The 14,197-nt window shown below is 35.6% G+C and overlaps 2 protein-coding genes across 2 annotated transcripts; both read right to left on the bottom strand.

Annotated features, from left to right (window-relative positions):
- Positions 1-4,778: 4,778 nt before the first annotated feature.
- LOC105157279 (upstream activation factor subunit spp27) lies at positions 4,779-6,700 on the bottom strand. Its single transcript, XM_011073692.3, has 2 exons — positions 6,338-6,700; positions 4,779-5,262 (listed from the first exon to the last, which is right to left on the bottom strand). Exons 1-2 carry the CDS (start codon positions 6,572-6,574, stop codon positions 5,137-5,139), a joined length of 363 nt encoding a protein of 120 aa, XP_011071994.1. The 5' UTR covers positions 6,575-6,700; the 3' UTR covers positions 4,779-5,136.
- Positions 6,701-7,254: 554 nt separating this feature from the next.
- Positions 7,255-11,174, bottom strand: LOC105157201 (zinc knuckle (CCHC-type) family protein). Its single transcript, XM_011073572.3, has 7 exons — positions 10,845-11,174; positions 10,545-10,607; positions 9,511-9,665; positions 9,238-9,351; positions 8,702-8,903; positions 7,973-8,087; positions 7,255-7,891 (listed from the first exon to the last, which is right to left on the bottom strand). The coding sequence occupies exons 1-7, from the start codon at positions 11,064-11,066 to the stop codon at positions 7,467-7,469; spliced, it is 1,296 nt and encodes a 431-aa protein (XP_011071874.1). The 5' UTR covers positions 11,067-11,174; the 3' UTR covers positions 7,255-7,466.
- Between the last annotated feature and the right edge of the window lie 3,023 nt (positions 11,175-14,197).

The raw sequence follows: 14,197 nt of genomic DNA, 5'->3' as shown, positions 1-14,197 counted from the left end.
TCCTTTATTAATAGTATAGATTGTTGTACAAGTAGCCCACCATATCACCATTGATCTATAGCTAGAACCTCCCTCGTGAAGTACTCTTGGGTGCTGGTCCCTTTAGTTGAGTTCTCGACGACAACACCGAATGGGCGTGTGCCATTTCTTACAGCACTATGCTTTAGTACTGCTAATTATCATACAAGCTCTTGCATTATAATCCATTTAATAAATTTTTTTAGTAAAAATGAATAAGACAAATTTTATGTTTATCAATATAATATACATATATCTTATATAATGGTTGACATCTATAAAAAGTTTATATTTACTATTCATTGATGTATATGTTGACATCAAAATATTTTTGAAATAAATTTATCAATTAAAATCGAAATAAATTGTCTGATAATTTACCAAAAGCTTTCGCAATCATAAGATCTTGATACAACATTTCAAGGCAGCATGCTATAGCTTTCCACAAATCAAAAGGAGATTGCACATCTGATTCAAGAGCAAACTCCAAATTGGAATCTATATCCGTAGAGAAGAATTTTGAATTCAGATATTTTTAACTACGTATATTTAAATCAATAGATCACATTTGGTTCATATTATTTCTTGTCTTGTAATTATTGTTTGTAGGCATGAAGTTTGTGTGAACAAATTTTTGGCACTCTCAGTGGGATAATCTCTGCCCATCATCCCTTCCTTCTACATCAGAATTCAAGATATTCCTCCCAAGCGCTCAATGGCACCAAAGAGGATCCAAGTGTTGTAATTTGAATTAAAATTAAATGTGAAATCCATATATTTAAAAGGAAGGAATTGGAATAAGATCATATCCCATATAGAAATATGATGGGAATAAAGTGGCATTCATGTTATATAAGGTGAATGTGGGGGAAAGTGTTTTTAAACTCAAATGTATCCCACATGGAAAGTTTATTAAAAAAATAAACTCCTTAAATTAAGTTCAAGTCCAAATTGTATTTGAAATGTTATGTAGACTTGAATGAACATGGGGTTACTCCACGTGTGTGCATTGCCTTTGTTGCTCGCCTATTCAAGCGTTGTTGCAAGTGTTAGGGTGAATGTCTCAATCTCAAGATATACATCTTTTTGTAGCAAAAGCATTTGCATTTAACCGAATATGGACGAAAAAAGATATTTTTAGTCAAAATGGCTTTGAAATTGCATTTAAATACTTTGACCTACCGTTTCTTATTCGCCCGGTCGTTTCTAGCAGTTGCTGGAGGTTTTTGGCCATTTTCTGACTGTTTCAATTGGTGATTTAATGTCTGCTTTAAATGTGTGTTGATTGCCACTGTTTGGAGTGCCTATAAAAAGCTGAGCCTCCCTCATTTTACAAACACACCTCTAAAAAACTGAGCCAACTGAACTCGATCCCAAAACTGCGAAGATCGCGCAATGGACTGAGCGGGGTCAAATAGGCAGAGGAGTTATTTTGTCAGCATTGTCAAATACGCTTCTCGATATCTATTGTTCTGACACGTACACTGCAAAATCTCTATGGGGTGAGTTGGATAAGAAATATAATACTAAATATAGGCTCAAAAAGTATTCTGTTTCCAGTTCATGAGGTATCAGATAGTGGCGGGAAAGTATGTAGCTGAACAAAAGCATTTGCATTTAACCGGATATGGACATTTGCATTTAACCGAATATGGACGAAAAAAGATATTTTTAGTCAAAATGGCTTTGAAATTGCATTTAAATACTTTGACCTACCGTTTCTTATTCGCCCGGTCGTTTCTAGCAGTTGCTGGAGGTTTTTGGCCATTTTCTGACTGTTTCAATTGGTGATTTAATGTCTGCTTTAAATGTGTGTTGATTGCCACTGTTTGGAGTGCCTATAAAAAGCTGAGCCTCCCTCATTTTACAAACACACCTCTAAAAAACTGAGCCAACTGAACTCGATCCCAAAACTGCGAAGATCGCGCAATGGACTGAGCGGGGTCAAATAGGCAGAGGAGTTATTTTGTCAGCATTGTCAAATACGCTTCTCGATATCTATTGTTCTGACACGTACACTGCAAAATCTCTATGGGGTGAGTTGGATAAGAAATATAATACTAAATATAGGCTCAAAAAGTATTTAGTTTCCAGTTCATGAGGTATCAGATAGTGGCGGGAAAGTATGTAGCTGAACAAACTCATGAGATTATCAACCTTGAGCATGCTTTGTCTGATGCCGAGATGAAGCTTCTTGAGAAGTTTCTGGTCATGTCCATAGTGGATAAGTTTTCCAAATCTTGGGAAAGTTTTGGCATGACGCTCAAACATCAAGAAAGGGAAACTGTCTCTGGATGATCTCATGATCGCGATCAATATTGAGGAAGAACACAAAAATCAGACCCATAAGATGCTTGTTGAGCATCAACCTAGGGCAAATTTAATAATGAGAAATAAGAAAGTGAATAAAATGAACCCCAACTCAAAAACCATCAATAAAGACATAGCCGTCAAAAAGAAAAAATCAAAGGCAAACAAACCCTACTGGAACTGTGGGCAGGTTGGGTATTGGGCCAAGAATTGTCCTACTAAAAAGGTCAAGACTGCAGACAACCGTCAATATGGTTGTGTCTCACGAGGCGTCTTCCGCAATGCAGGGAGAGGGGCACCTTGTGGCTAGCAGTTCACAGCAAACGACTACTTCCGCCAATAGCAACACAACAACAAAACTCCAGCGACACTAGCACAGCACGTCGATAGGAATAGAAACAAAGATTGCAACGGCAACAATAACGATAAGTAATGTGCAATAAGAAAGTAGATAATTGAGCACGAGATTCAGAATGTGGATTTCATTAGATAGCAAATTGCATTACATTATACAAACGATGCTAGCGCAAGGGGATCGCCTTGAGGACTAGCACGCAACACTACACCAAGCTTTGAGAACTCATTTCCCCCTATAATAGGCTTAAAATGATTTTTCCTATTGACAGCAGTAGATACAAAAAAGGTTGAACATCACACCTCAGGAGGCATAACGTCCCACTGAGCAAACAAAAGCATTTACAAGCATACAAGATAAAAGACCTAAACCTAAAACTCTAAGACTGCGAAAGTCCAACGTTTGTCGGTGAAGGTTGTTGGTCGATCGGGTTGAGCGGCTGCTTGGTCGAATGTGCGTCAAGATTTCCGAGTGCGTGGGCAGCCCTTGGCATTCTCCCCTACCTGTGATAGATCCAACTAACCGGCAACACTTACCGGATTCGGAGAGAAAACAGGAGTTGTAGCAATGAAAATAGGAGAGAAAAATGAAATGGATTCGGAGTTGTTGCAAGTACAAAGCTCCGGTAATCCAAGAATAAGTTTGGTGTCGGCTCAACTGACCGGCAGCACTTACCTAGCGTGGAGTCTTTCTATTAAAATCGCACTTGGTCTGGAAATGAAACTAAAGTTCATTAATGGCAAAAGTGTTAAGCCGAGTGCTGATGCAAAGAAATTCGAGCAGTGGCAGAGAGCTAACTACCTAGTTACATCATGGATACTTAACTCAATTTCCAAGGAGATTGTCGAAGCCTTCTTGTACACGACTTCCGCTCAAGAATTGCTGTTAGAACTCGAAGCTTGCTTCGGAGAGTGTAATCGACTGCAGATATACCAACTGCAGCGTGAGATTTCATCTATGAAGTAAGGTGAGCTTTCACTAACATTGTATTACACTAAGTTGAAACGGCTTTGGGATGAGTTAGCTTGTGTAACTCCGATTTCTGAGTGCACGTGGTGCGGGAAAAACTATTGCTGATCTGAAATTTCGAATAGCATCTCTTCAATTTTTTTACATGGTCCACGCAAACTTTAAATATTTTTGCAAGAATACCTAGAAAGTTGCATTATTTTAAAAGTCCTCTAACTCTACACACCACCACCTCGGCATTCTCCATCGATCCTTTCTTCCGCGAGATCCATTGCCCCCTTCAGAACCCCCATTCCTCTCCCCACCATCACCACTTCCTCCGCCATGCCTGGCCTCTTTCCCCGCCCCCACATAAGTCCAAGCCCAGTTCTTCCTCCCCTGAACTGATTGTCGCCACCATCGCCTCCGTTATTGCTGCGGTTGCGGTTGTCTTCCTCTAACTCCTTAACTCTAGAACTTATTCAATTGATTTCAAGGATAATTGCAATCACATTCATATATCCAACAAATTGTCCCGCTGAGTAAACATAACACTACATCACATTTATCTATCTGTCATTTAACTAAAGAAAGTAAGCATTTGATCACGTTCAGACTCATTTATTAAAGCTTAACAAAAGCATTTGAAAATTGTTGGAATTATTTTATATTTATATACATACATATATATATAATATTCCAATTTGTCTTGCGAGTAATTTGATGTTTCATAATGTTATCTCAAATGAACGCCTTGTTAGTAAGCATAAGATAAAACTATCAGAAAATATTCAATACTTAATACACTAAAATAATCACATACAAAATCCTATCGCTACATCCCAAATTTTATCATGCCTTATCTTACCTTAATCAGCGTCACACAAAATAAATAAGGCCTTATTATCCTACAAATAATTCATTTGGGACATATCCACACATTATCGAATACCACAAAGTAAACAACCCATCAAGAACAAGCAGCAGCAGTACCTATGGTCCCCTGGAGGCTATGTCAATTGTCTAAAGAACCATAAAAACAGAACAGATTTCCACCAATGGATTTCTGCATCAAGAAACAAACTTGTACAGTAGCAAGAATTTGGCAATTCAGCATCATTTGGACACAGGCTTCAAATCATGCATCTTTAGCACCGAACTCAAATGCCTATCATCAAAAAACTTCAAGTTGAACCCCAACATTTGCAAACAAACATAGATGAGTACCAAAAATTTGACTCGACAACTAATCAATAATGATAGCTTAAAAATATCTGCCAACTGAAGCATCCAACCATAGGACCACCCGTTCACATCTCCCTTACCATTGTGAAATTAGTTGCCCGCAGAGATTCTATACGTGCACCACACTTGCATGTAGAAACCCAAAAAGAAATGCCAATGGCCGGAAGAGGCATAAAACACAAGAAACAGGGACAAAATGCTTCAATACAGAATATCATCAAGCTAGATCTATTGTACTAGGAAGCCTAGCTAAGCATATTTCACGTAGTCTTTGGGAAGTGGTTGGACAACAGTTTCGCTACACCCTGAAAATTAACCTTGTCGTTGCCATCAAAAATGGCCTTCAACTTGTCATCACAAAATATCTCCTTCTTGTTGGATGGGTTCTGCAAGACAACATAGAAATTATGACTGCCCTTAAATATACTTAGTATAGAAAGAAGAGATCCTCCCATGGCAACAACAAATGGATACACAATGTAATTGGTAATTTAAAATTTTGTGCAACCCAAACCTCCTTTCAAATATGTAAGACAGCTTAAGCAAATTCTTCTGGATTTCTATATTCCTTGTCATGGAAGCTCCCTTAATGATTACACATCGTGTATAAGACATTTTGACTAGCATTTATGACATTGTATGCAGTAACATATCAAACTCAAGGAAGTAGGGTCTTGTAGAAGCTACGTCTGATAGTTAGATGGTTGGGACATACCCCACTTTTTAGAAATAAGGAGCAAATGACAATCATCCATGCACTGGGTGTAGCATGAATTTAACCCAAAAGTAGTGACAAGCATCCAAGGCTCGTATTGCGACCTATATCAGTCTGTAGTATGCAACCATGAGTACAATGCAACATATAAGTAAACCCGGAAACTCTCAGACACAGTACATGGTTCATAAACAAATACAATATTAATGAAATGGAAAACAAGTAACAGCCTACTTCGTCATAAGCTAAATTATCCAATAGAGGGTAAATGCAGTTGTAAAAACTCATCTATTGACCCAAAAGGCTGAGACATCAAACAGTAGTAACGTTACAATGCGAAATCGGGCCTGCTTATCAGCTCAACTACTAACACTGCATGAGCCTCATTACATTGGGGTAAAATAAAGGACTGGGCCACAAAACATATACAACAAGAATTAAAAGTACAACCCCCATATTCATTCACTAAGCAGCGCCATGACGCTTACATACAGTCTAAAGGGAATTTTTTTTATATAAAAACATAAACGCAGCACAAAGAAAGATAAAGGAAGTATTAAGTGTATTATAGGATGAAGATTCGGACCTGAACAAGAATTAAAAGTACAACCCCCATATTCATTCACTAAGCAGCGCCATGACGCTTACATACAGTCTAAAGGGAATTTTTTTTATATAAAAACATAAACGCAGCACAAAGAAAGATAAAGGAAGTATTAAGTGTATTATAGGATGAAGATTCGGACCTGAAGATTGTGTGATTTGACGTACTCCCAGATTTTCTTTACGGCGCCAGATCGAGATGCTTCAGGAGACCCCAGAAACTTCGCCAGAGCAGGGGACACGGGCTGCACCTTCAGTATGCCGGTGACACGACCTGCGGTCTTGGGCTTCGCTGCGGCGGCCGTGGAGGCGGCGGACGACTTGGCTGCGGCCATCAGATTTCGGCAGCTGTGGCCAAAAACCCTAGCTGATGACGCCATTATTTGTTCGATTTTTCTTCTTTCTTGGAGAAAGCGAGGTTTACTTCCAAAAACCCTAGAGAGAGAAAATGCGGAGAACAGAAGAAAGGGTGCAAGGGTTTATGAGTTGTCCAACTCCGCAGGGTCGTCTGGGTTTAAAATATGGAATAGTGTCGAAATGTCGATTCGACTATTTAACGTATGATTTACAGAGCGTAAGGTACAACTTTTGTTAGACTGTAGCCATTGCTTGCAGGGTTAGAGATGTAAAATCAAATAAGGCGTACTTTATTTTCCCTCCTTCGAATATTTTTTTTTTCTTTTTCCTTTTGGGTTCCATCATGCTAACAAGAGGAAAAAAGAGAAGTATAGAGACAACAATGAAATAAAAACGAAAAATGACAAGAGAAGGAAAAAAAAAAAAAAAAAAAAAAGAGAGAGAGAGAGAATTACATTTACACCCTCTAATTTATACTTTGTTTACAGAAACTACCCCAATCTTTTGAATAATTATACATGGATCCACTAAAAACATCAATATTATTAATGCAAACAACCTTTATTTTATAAAAAGTTACAAATACACCCCTAATACGTCACCATCATTGCACAAATTATTCCTACTCTTTCACTGAGAATGATTTGTGAAAAGAGAACATAAATTAAGGCCGTAAATATAATTATCAAGAAAAAATAAACAATTGAAATAATCATACTCATCGTAATGAGGTTGCAAGAGATTTTGTTATTTTGACACTAAAGTACAGAATTTTGACAAATAGACTTTCCAAAAAAATCAGTTCTTATATTGGCATGAGAGTCAACATACATGATTTCACAAAGAGCTCCTCCGCAGCACCTAAAAACATGTGCACTTTGCTGATTTCTACTTCGCTGTAAAAGGTTGCTTAAATCAATCTGATGAAGAACCAGAACCAGGACGATGGTTATGGTGCCGGTGCTGATCCCTGTGCCTATGGGAATGTCGATGGCGACGATTGTGTCTACTTCTATGCAGATCATCAGAATCTGAAGCGTCAGAGGAACTTGAATGCCGATGCTTGTGTCTGTTTCTCCTCTTCTTGTGCCTGTTGTCGTCTGAGCTCTCGGATGAACTTGTTTCGGAATGCTTTCGCTTCTTTCTCTTGTGTCTCTTCTTTGACTTTGATTTTCTCCTATCATCACCTGAAGATGACCCACTTCCTTGATCATCTCTTCTCTCATCGCCTGCTGGAGAAGATTGTCTCCTCCTATGCTTGCTCTTACTAGACTTCTTCTTGGTCTTGCTTGAAGAAAAGTTGATTAGCAACTCTGGTATGTTGGCTTCACCAAGAAACCCTGCACGTTGTGGGCATTAGAATTTCACATTTTCAATAGGTACTTTCACACTGATTTTTAAACTGGTGATAAACGGTTTACCTCCATACTCATCAAATATGTCCTCGGCAACTATCTGTTGATTGGGGTCATCAGGGTCGAACCCTCCACGAGGAGGGCTCATTCCAGGCTTCTGTTTCAGCTCCCACTTCAAAGGCTGAACACGATGCCAGATACTCAGAAAACGGTAGAAGGTACAACCAGGATAAATCTCATTTGCATAAAGACAATTGCATTAGCATACTTGAAAATTTCCGAATTTCCAGCAGCTAAACATCATAAGAGAAAGGACAAGGCTATAATAAATACTGTAGGAGGCATTTCTTTTCATCATGAATTATCTACCTCACCATGTCTTTATCATGATTTACAATAAAAAGTTATTTTGCGTTTGTGAATAGGGATGTAAATGCTCTCAAACATAATTTTCTATCATTTCACTACTCTTCTTACAATTTGAGTGTATTCTCCTTTGAAATTAAAGAAGAAGACAGTTTCTCAATAGCTCGAACTCAAAAAAAAAAAAATCGTTATCCTCTAACTGCTTTACACCATCGACCGTTCTGTCAAATAGCATACCAATGTAGCATCTATGTTTAAGCAAATACTTAGCTTTGTTACTATGCATCCAACTCACTATTTTACATTACTACTAGACGCCTAACCACATAATTCAAGCCTTACACTACGAAGGGCTAAAGTAAAAAGAAACTAAGTATTCAATTACGAGAGAGAAACAAAGTAAAGCATGAAGGATATTCAACTCATTACCTCACTACCATCAGTTTGAGCTTGGATGGCTGTTAAAGGGTCATCCCGTTTCAATCGACTCTCCTCATTAGGCATAATAGCATCTTTTAATGGACATTCACGATCACCACTTTGGTGACCGTAGTTACCACATCGAAGACATTTCACATTACGAATCTCAATTCCAAATGGTTTTACCCTGCCAGGAACACCAGTCTCTAACCTGGAAAAAGAATGTCATTACTTTGCCAATTTTAAACTTATGATTATGAACCAGCATCAAATAATCTAACAGAATGGCATAAGTGAAGATTCTATTCCAACAGAATGGCACAAGTGAGAATTTTATTCAATAACTGAACATATTATTGGAAACTTAACTGCCAGAAACTTCTCTCATTCCCCTCAAGACCCCAACCCCATGGAAAGCTAAAACATCAAGAAGAAAATAGCCCCTTTCTTCCCCTCAAAAGGAGCATAAATTCTTCAGACAATGAACAAAATTTGGGATTGTGTCACTCACATAGCAATGCTCACCAAGAGAAACATTTGCTTACCTTGGAGCATTTTTTAGGACTTCAAATTGTTCTTCTGTCGGTAAAGGACGACCAAAAACATCTTTTGGCACTGGTTTCCTTTTCTCCGCTGTGGAGGTCATAGTTTCTTTCTTCCTAGAAAAACAGGAAGACAACTTGTAAGTGTGAAAAGATATATCAACTAAGAAATAGCTTGCTTCTAACAAGAACAAAAATTGCACACTAACTACATCTAATAAAATAGTTAACTGCACCATAGGCTACAAAATAAATGCTTCAGGTAAAAATTATTACATTGAAGATGAGGCCCCATCTACAGACGGCTCCTTCAAAATTTTCTCATCCTCTTGCTTTTTTTTCTCATCAGCCATCTCAGCAGCTTTAGCACTTTCCGCATTGTAACCAGGGGGTTTCACATACATAAAGCTTATAGCTTTCATCATCTCTAACTGAGCATCACAAGAAAAATGAAAAGTCCAGTCAAATTCACAAAATTGCGTGGTTCGACACATAAATGTAAGTCAGGTACTGGAATATAAGATTAGCAATCCTTCTCGGGCGAGCTACATGTCGCATTTCAGGCTCAAAACGCGACTCTTATTACTGACCCTACGATCAAGCGGACTTATCAGGGCCATTCGATCAAGGGCAAAATTGAATTTGGGGGAAATCTTAAAGAAGTCGAGCGGGACGACGTCGTTTTGGAGGGGCTAGGGCGCGATCAATTTGGGGAAAGAATTGGGGGTTTCTCACGCACTCCAGCTGCCTTATTTGATAAGACAGAAGGACACATGGACAGCCAGGAGAGCTCGACCTGAGCTGCAGGATGGTGGCTGTCCTCTACGTCTGAGGTTTTGTGCAGAAACAGTTCCACCAATGGCGAGCTTAGGGGAAGGACAAAGTTCCTTTTTTTGTCAGAAATTTTAATGTAATTCAGCTTTTTATTTTTGTTGTCTTTTGCTGCAATCTCATGTAAAAGGGGAAGACAATGTACACGGGGTATTTTCATGGATGAAATGAATTAGCAATTTCCCTTTCTCATCTAGCTTTCTTCTTCTTCTTCCCATCCTCTGCTTCTCTGTTATTTAATTTCAGCAGCAATTCATCTGTGTTCACTACACTACAACCACAAAAGAATAAGAGAATCATAAAGGTAACTTAGCACGTGATATGCCAAATTATACACTATGCTTCAGTTGTGTATCTCTGCACTACTGTATTCATCAAAACCACTTCTATATTAGCCTATGGGACCTTCCATGAATTTGTTTTCTGTTTCCATCATAAGTCATATAATTTAGGAAATCCCTACATAATTAGAGAATTACCTTTTCTTTCTCTTTCTTGGAAATAAGTGCAGTCTGCCTAAGAAACTCCTGCTCCTGGGCATACTGTAAAGAACAACAAATGAAAAGAATAATAAACAAAAAGTTCTAACTATTGCTGAAACAAAGATCAAAATCCGATACCATATGAATAAAGAGGTACAACTACAATATGTAACAACTGCAAAATCCCAATTGCCAAATCGTCTCCAATTCGAAAACCCCAATTTCATACGCAATCCAACACAATGAATGACAAAGAAACCCAAATGGGGAGTCAACAAATAACGAATTACTGCGCACCTCCCGAGCAACCTCCTCAGCACGACGTTGCTTCTGAGAGTGGGTCTGCTCAGCGATCCACTTGCGGCGCTGGTTCGGGTAGGAGAGTGGATGCCACGGCTTCTGGTTCAAGAAAGAATGCGACCACGCGGTGCCGGCCTTCGTTTTGTAATCGACTTCGCCGGCTTTGTCCGACGACTTCTTGCTGAGTCTAAACCCTCCACCTTCCTCCTCCATGATCATGATTACAGTATGACGAGCTCACAGTTAATCCTATCCTCCTCTTTCCCTAGGGCAGGAGTTGTCGCTGAAGAATGCCGCTAGAAATTTACGTGTTTCTTATTTTCATTTTTAATTATCAGAAAATTCAGAATAAAATGGAGTGATTAAATCAAAATAGTTATTGGTTTTCGTCTTGTTATTTTATAGTATTTAATCTTATAAATAATATATACTATTATCTATACTTTTATTTAAAAAAATATATATTTTATCGTACTAATACTCAAATTTACCCCTTAATTCATTTATTATTTTCAAACAAAAATCGATTAGAATAGTAATTTTAATATTTTTTAATAAATATTACAATTATAATTTGTTTAATATCACAATTATATTTATTTCCTCTTCCCACTATTCCATATTTATCTCATTTAACTTTTTCATATCTTTTTACAAACTTCTATATATATTTAATAAATTTATAATTATAATTTAGGGATAATTACACTCCCTCTCATGAGGTTTGGTGGAATTAGACGTAAATTCCTTGAAGTTTGATAAATAATATATAGCACTCATGATGTTGGCTTTCACCCCTATTAGTCAAAACCTCTCCTCAGGAGGATAGATGGGGCGATTCGGGTGAGATCCAATGTAGATCCAAGTCTTGGTTTTGATTTTCCAGATGTATCAGAACTTTTTTTTGATTTATTACGTACAATAAAATAGTGAAAATTCATCAAATTTGATGATAATAACAAAAAAATTAAAAAAATATATATTTACCTCCTATTGACGTATTACTATTTTATTACAGATTAAATAAATATTTTTATAACCAAATTATCCCCATACGTCTTCACAAGTTAATGCACGTGATGATGTATATTTTTACCACTACAGGGGTAGTTTAGTCAAAATAAGTCAATCGACGATAAATATCAATTTTCATTCAATATTTTTGTTAATATCAGCAAATTTAGTGAATTTTGACTAATAAATTGACTTATTTGTTAGACGAAACAAACCTCAGGGGTGTTAAGTATAATTTTTCAAAATCACAAAAAATTTATATATAATTAAACCAAATTTCAAGAAAGAGGAGTGTAATAATCCCTATAATTTATTTTTTCTCTATCACCTCACCTAACGTTTCTTTCTTCTCACGAATTTTATCCTCATTCCCATACCACAATTGTTTCTTTTCACAAAATATTTTTCTCTTTATCTTACACATCAGTTCTTTTTGTATAGTCTTGAACAACGTGTGCAGTGCAACTGGTTAAAAAAAAAATGAGTCATACCAATTTTTAAATACCAAATTTTATCTTTTAATTCATTTTTTCCTTAAAATTTTTTTGGTTAGAACAGCAATTTAAATATTTTGTTAATAATTTTATAATTATATGTTCTTTTTGTCTAGTTTCTCTCATTTCTTGATATTTCTTTCCCTACAAACTTCATATTTTTAATAATTTATACTTATAATTTATTTTTTTTGGCACGTTACCTACGTTTCTTTATTCTTTTTTAATCTTTTTTTTTTTCATCCTTGACACCAATAATTGTATTTTTTTTCTTCTCTATTTCACGTTATATTTATTTTTTATATACATGCATGGATGACTAATATTAATAAATTAAAATAGCGATATATGCATATTTTTACGTTTTTTTAATATATTTGTTTTTGTACTTTATATTAGCATAAAATAAATAAATATAATTTACAACATACTCATTTATTTATACATGCAAAATTATATTTATACCTCGTCTAAAATGTGAAATTATATTTTTTTTTCTTAAAAATTTTGAAATATTCTTATACTCTTTTTGAGGATTATTATTTTATAATTATTCCCATTTTAGGGTTTGAACGAAAAATACCAACAAAAAAATATTTGTATAAATTTGTAATTTTACCTATGTGATACCCCTCAATCATTTTTTTTTAAAGTCCGAAGCAAAGGCACTGGGCGCCACTAAGTAGGGGTGTTCAATTCAATCAATAGACCGAAATGTTTAGTCCCGTTAATTAATTGAAAATTGCACACCCTTACCACTAAGCAATCCATTAGGCCTGATCCTACTGACCCATGAATAAGATACCCAACCAATTATTTTTATACTAGTTCTAAATATTTGTTTGACTAATTTTCTTGTAAAAAGCTTATAAAATCTCAAAATAAAATATTTGAATCTTATAAGCTTTCTGAAAAAATTTATTTTTTTTAAAATTTTTTAATAAAATCTATAAGTTATATAATTTTAACAAAAGCTCAGCCAAATACCCTCTTAACACTAATTTGGCAGACCCAAAAACAAGTTGAACATAATAAGATGACTCATCAAATTAGGGATATTCCTAACATCTCGGAACACGTCATACTAAAAATCTCGATCCGCAATAGCTAATCTGTCAATAGCAAGTAAAACAAGTTCAACATAACTTTCAAATTCCGTTCCCCATCAGCTTATAAATGGGGATCATAATGCAACCATAATCGTAACTTGTATTACTCACTCCCACACACATTTTACTCTCAGTTAAACAACGAGCTCTTTGCTCGTTTTTGCACGCCACATACTTATTTTTTACTCAAATTTCAATATTTTTTTATTATCCTACGTCAATTATCACACCATTATTATTACGTTGCTTTAAGTTTTTAAAATTATTTATTCAGTTAATGAATTCTTGATTTAAGAATCAGAATGTTATTCTTGTTTACAAGTTAGAGGTATTTGGCTAAGCTTATAAGCTCCTCAAAATATTTTATAAGATGTTTGAGAGGTTATAAGATCTAAGTATTTGTTTAGCTATTTTTTTAAAGAGCTTATAAGATTTCAAAATAAAATATTTTTTGGATCTTATAATTCTTTAAAAAAAAAATTAGAAAATCTAACTTTTTTTATAACATCTAATAAGCTTAGTTAAATAAAAATGAAATTAGTATTGATATTATATTTATTGAAAAGTATAATTTAAAATATTATAAATTATACAACTAAATAATCATTGCATTAACAAAGAAAATATCAATTATATCTATATTAATATTTGACTAGCATGAATATATATATATATTATTTTTGTTCAAAACTTTAGGTAATAATTCATTATTATTTTATTGTAAAAAGATTAT

The sequence above is a fragment of the Sesamum indicum genome, linkage group LG1 (assembly GCF_026168435.1).
Source record: "Sesamum indicum cultivar Baizhima isolate 11 linkage group LG1, ASM2616843v1, whole genome shotgun sequence".
Classification (NCBI taxonomy): domain Eukaryota; kingdom Viridiplantae; phylum Streptophyta; class Magnoliopsida; order Lamiales; family Pedaliaceae; genus Sesamum; species Sesamum indicum.
This window is presented reverse-complemented; position numbering and strand designations above follow the sequence as displayed.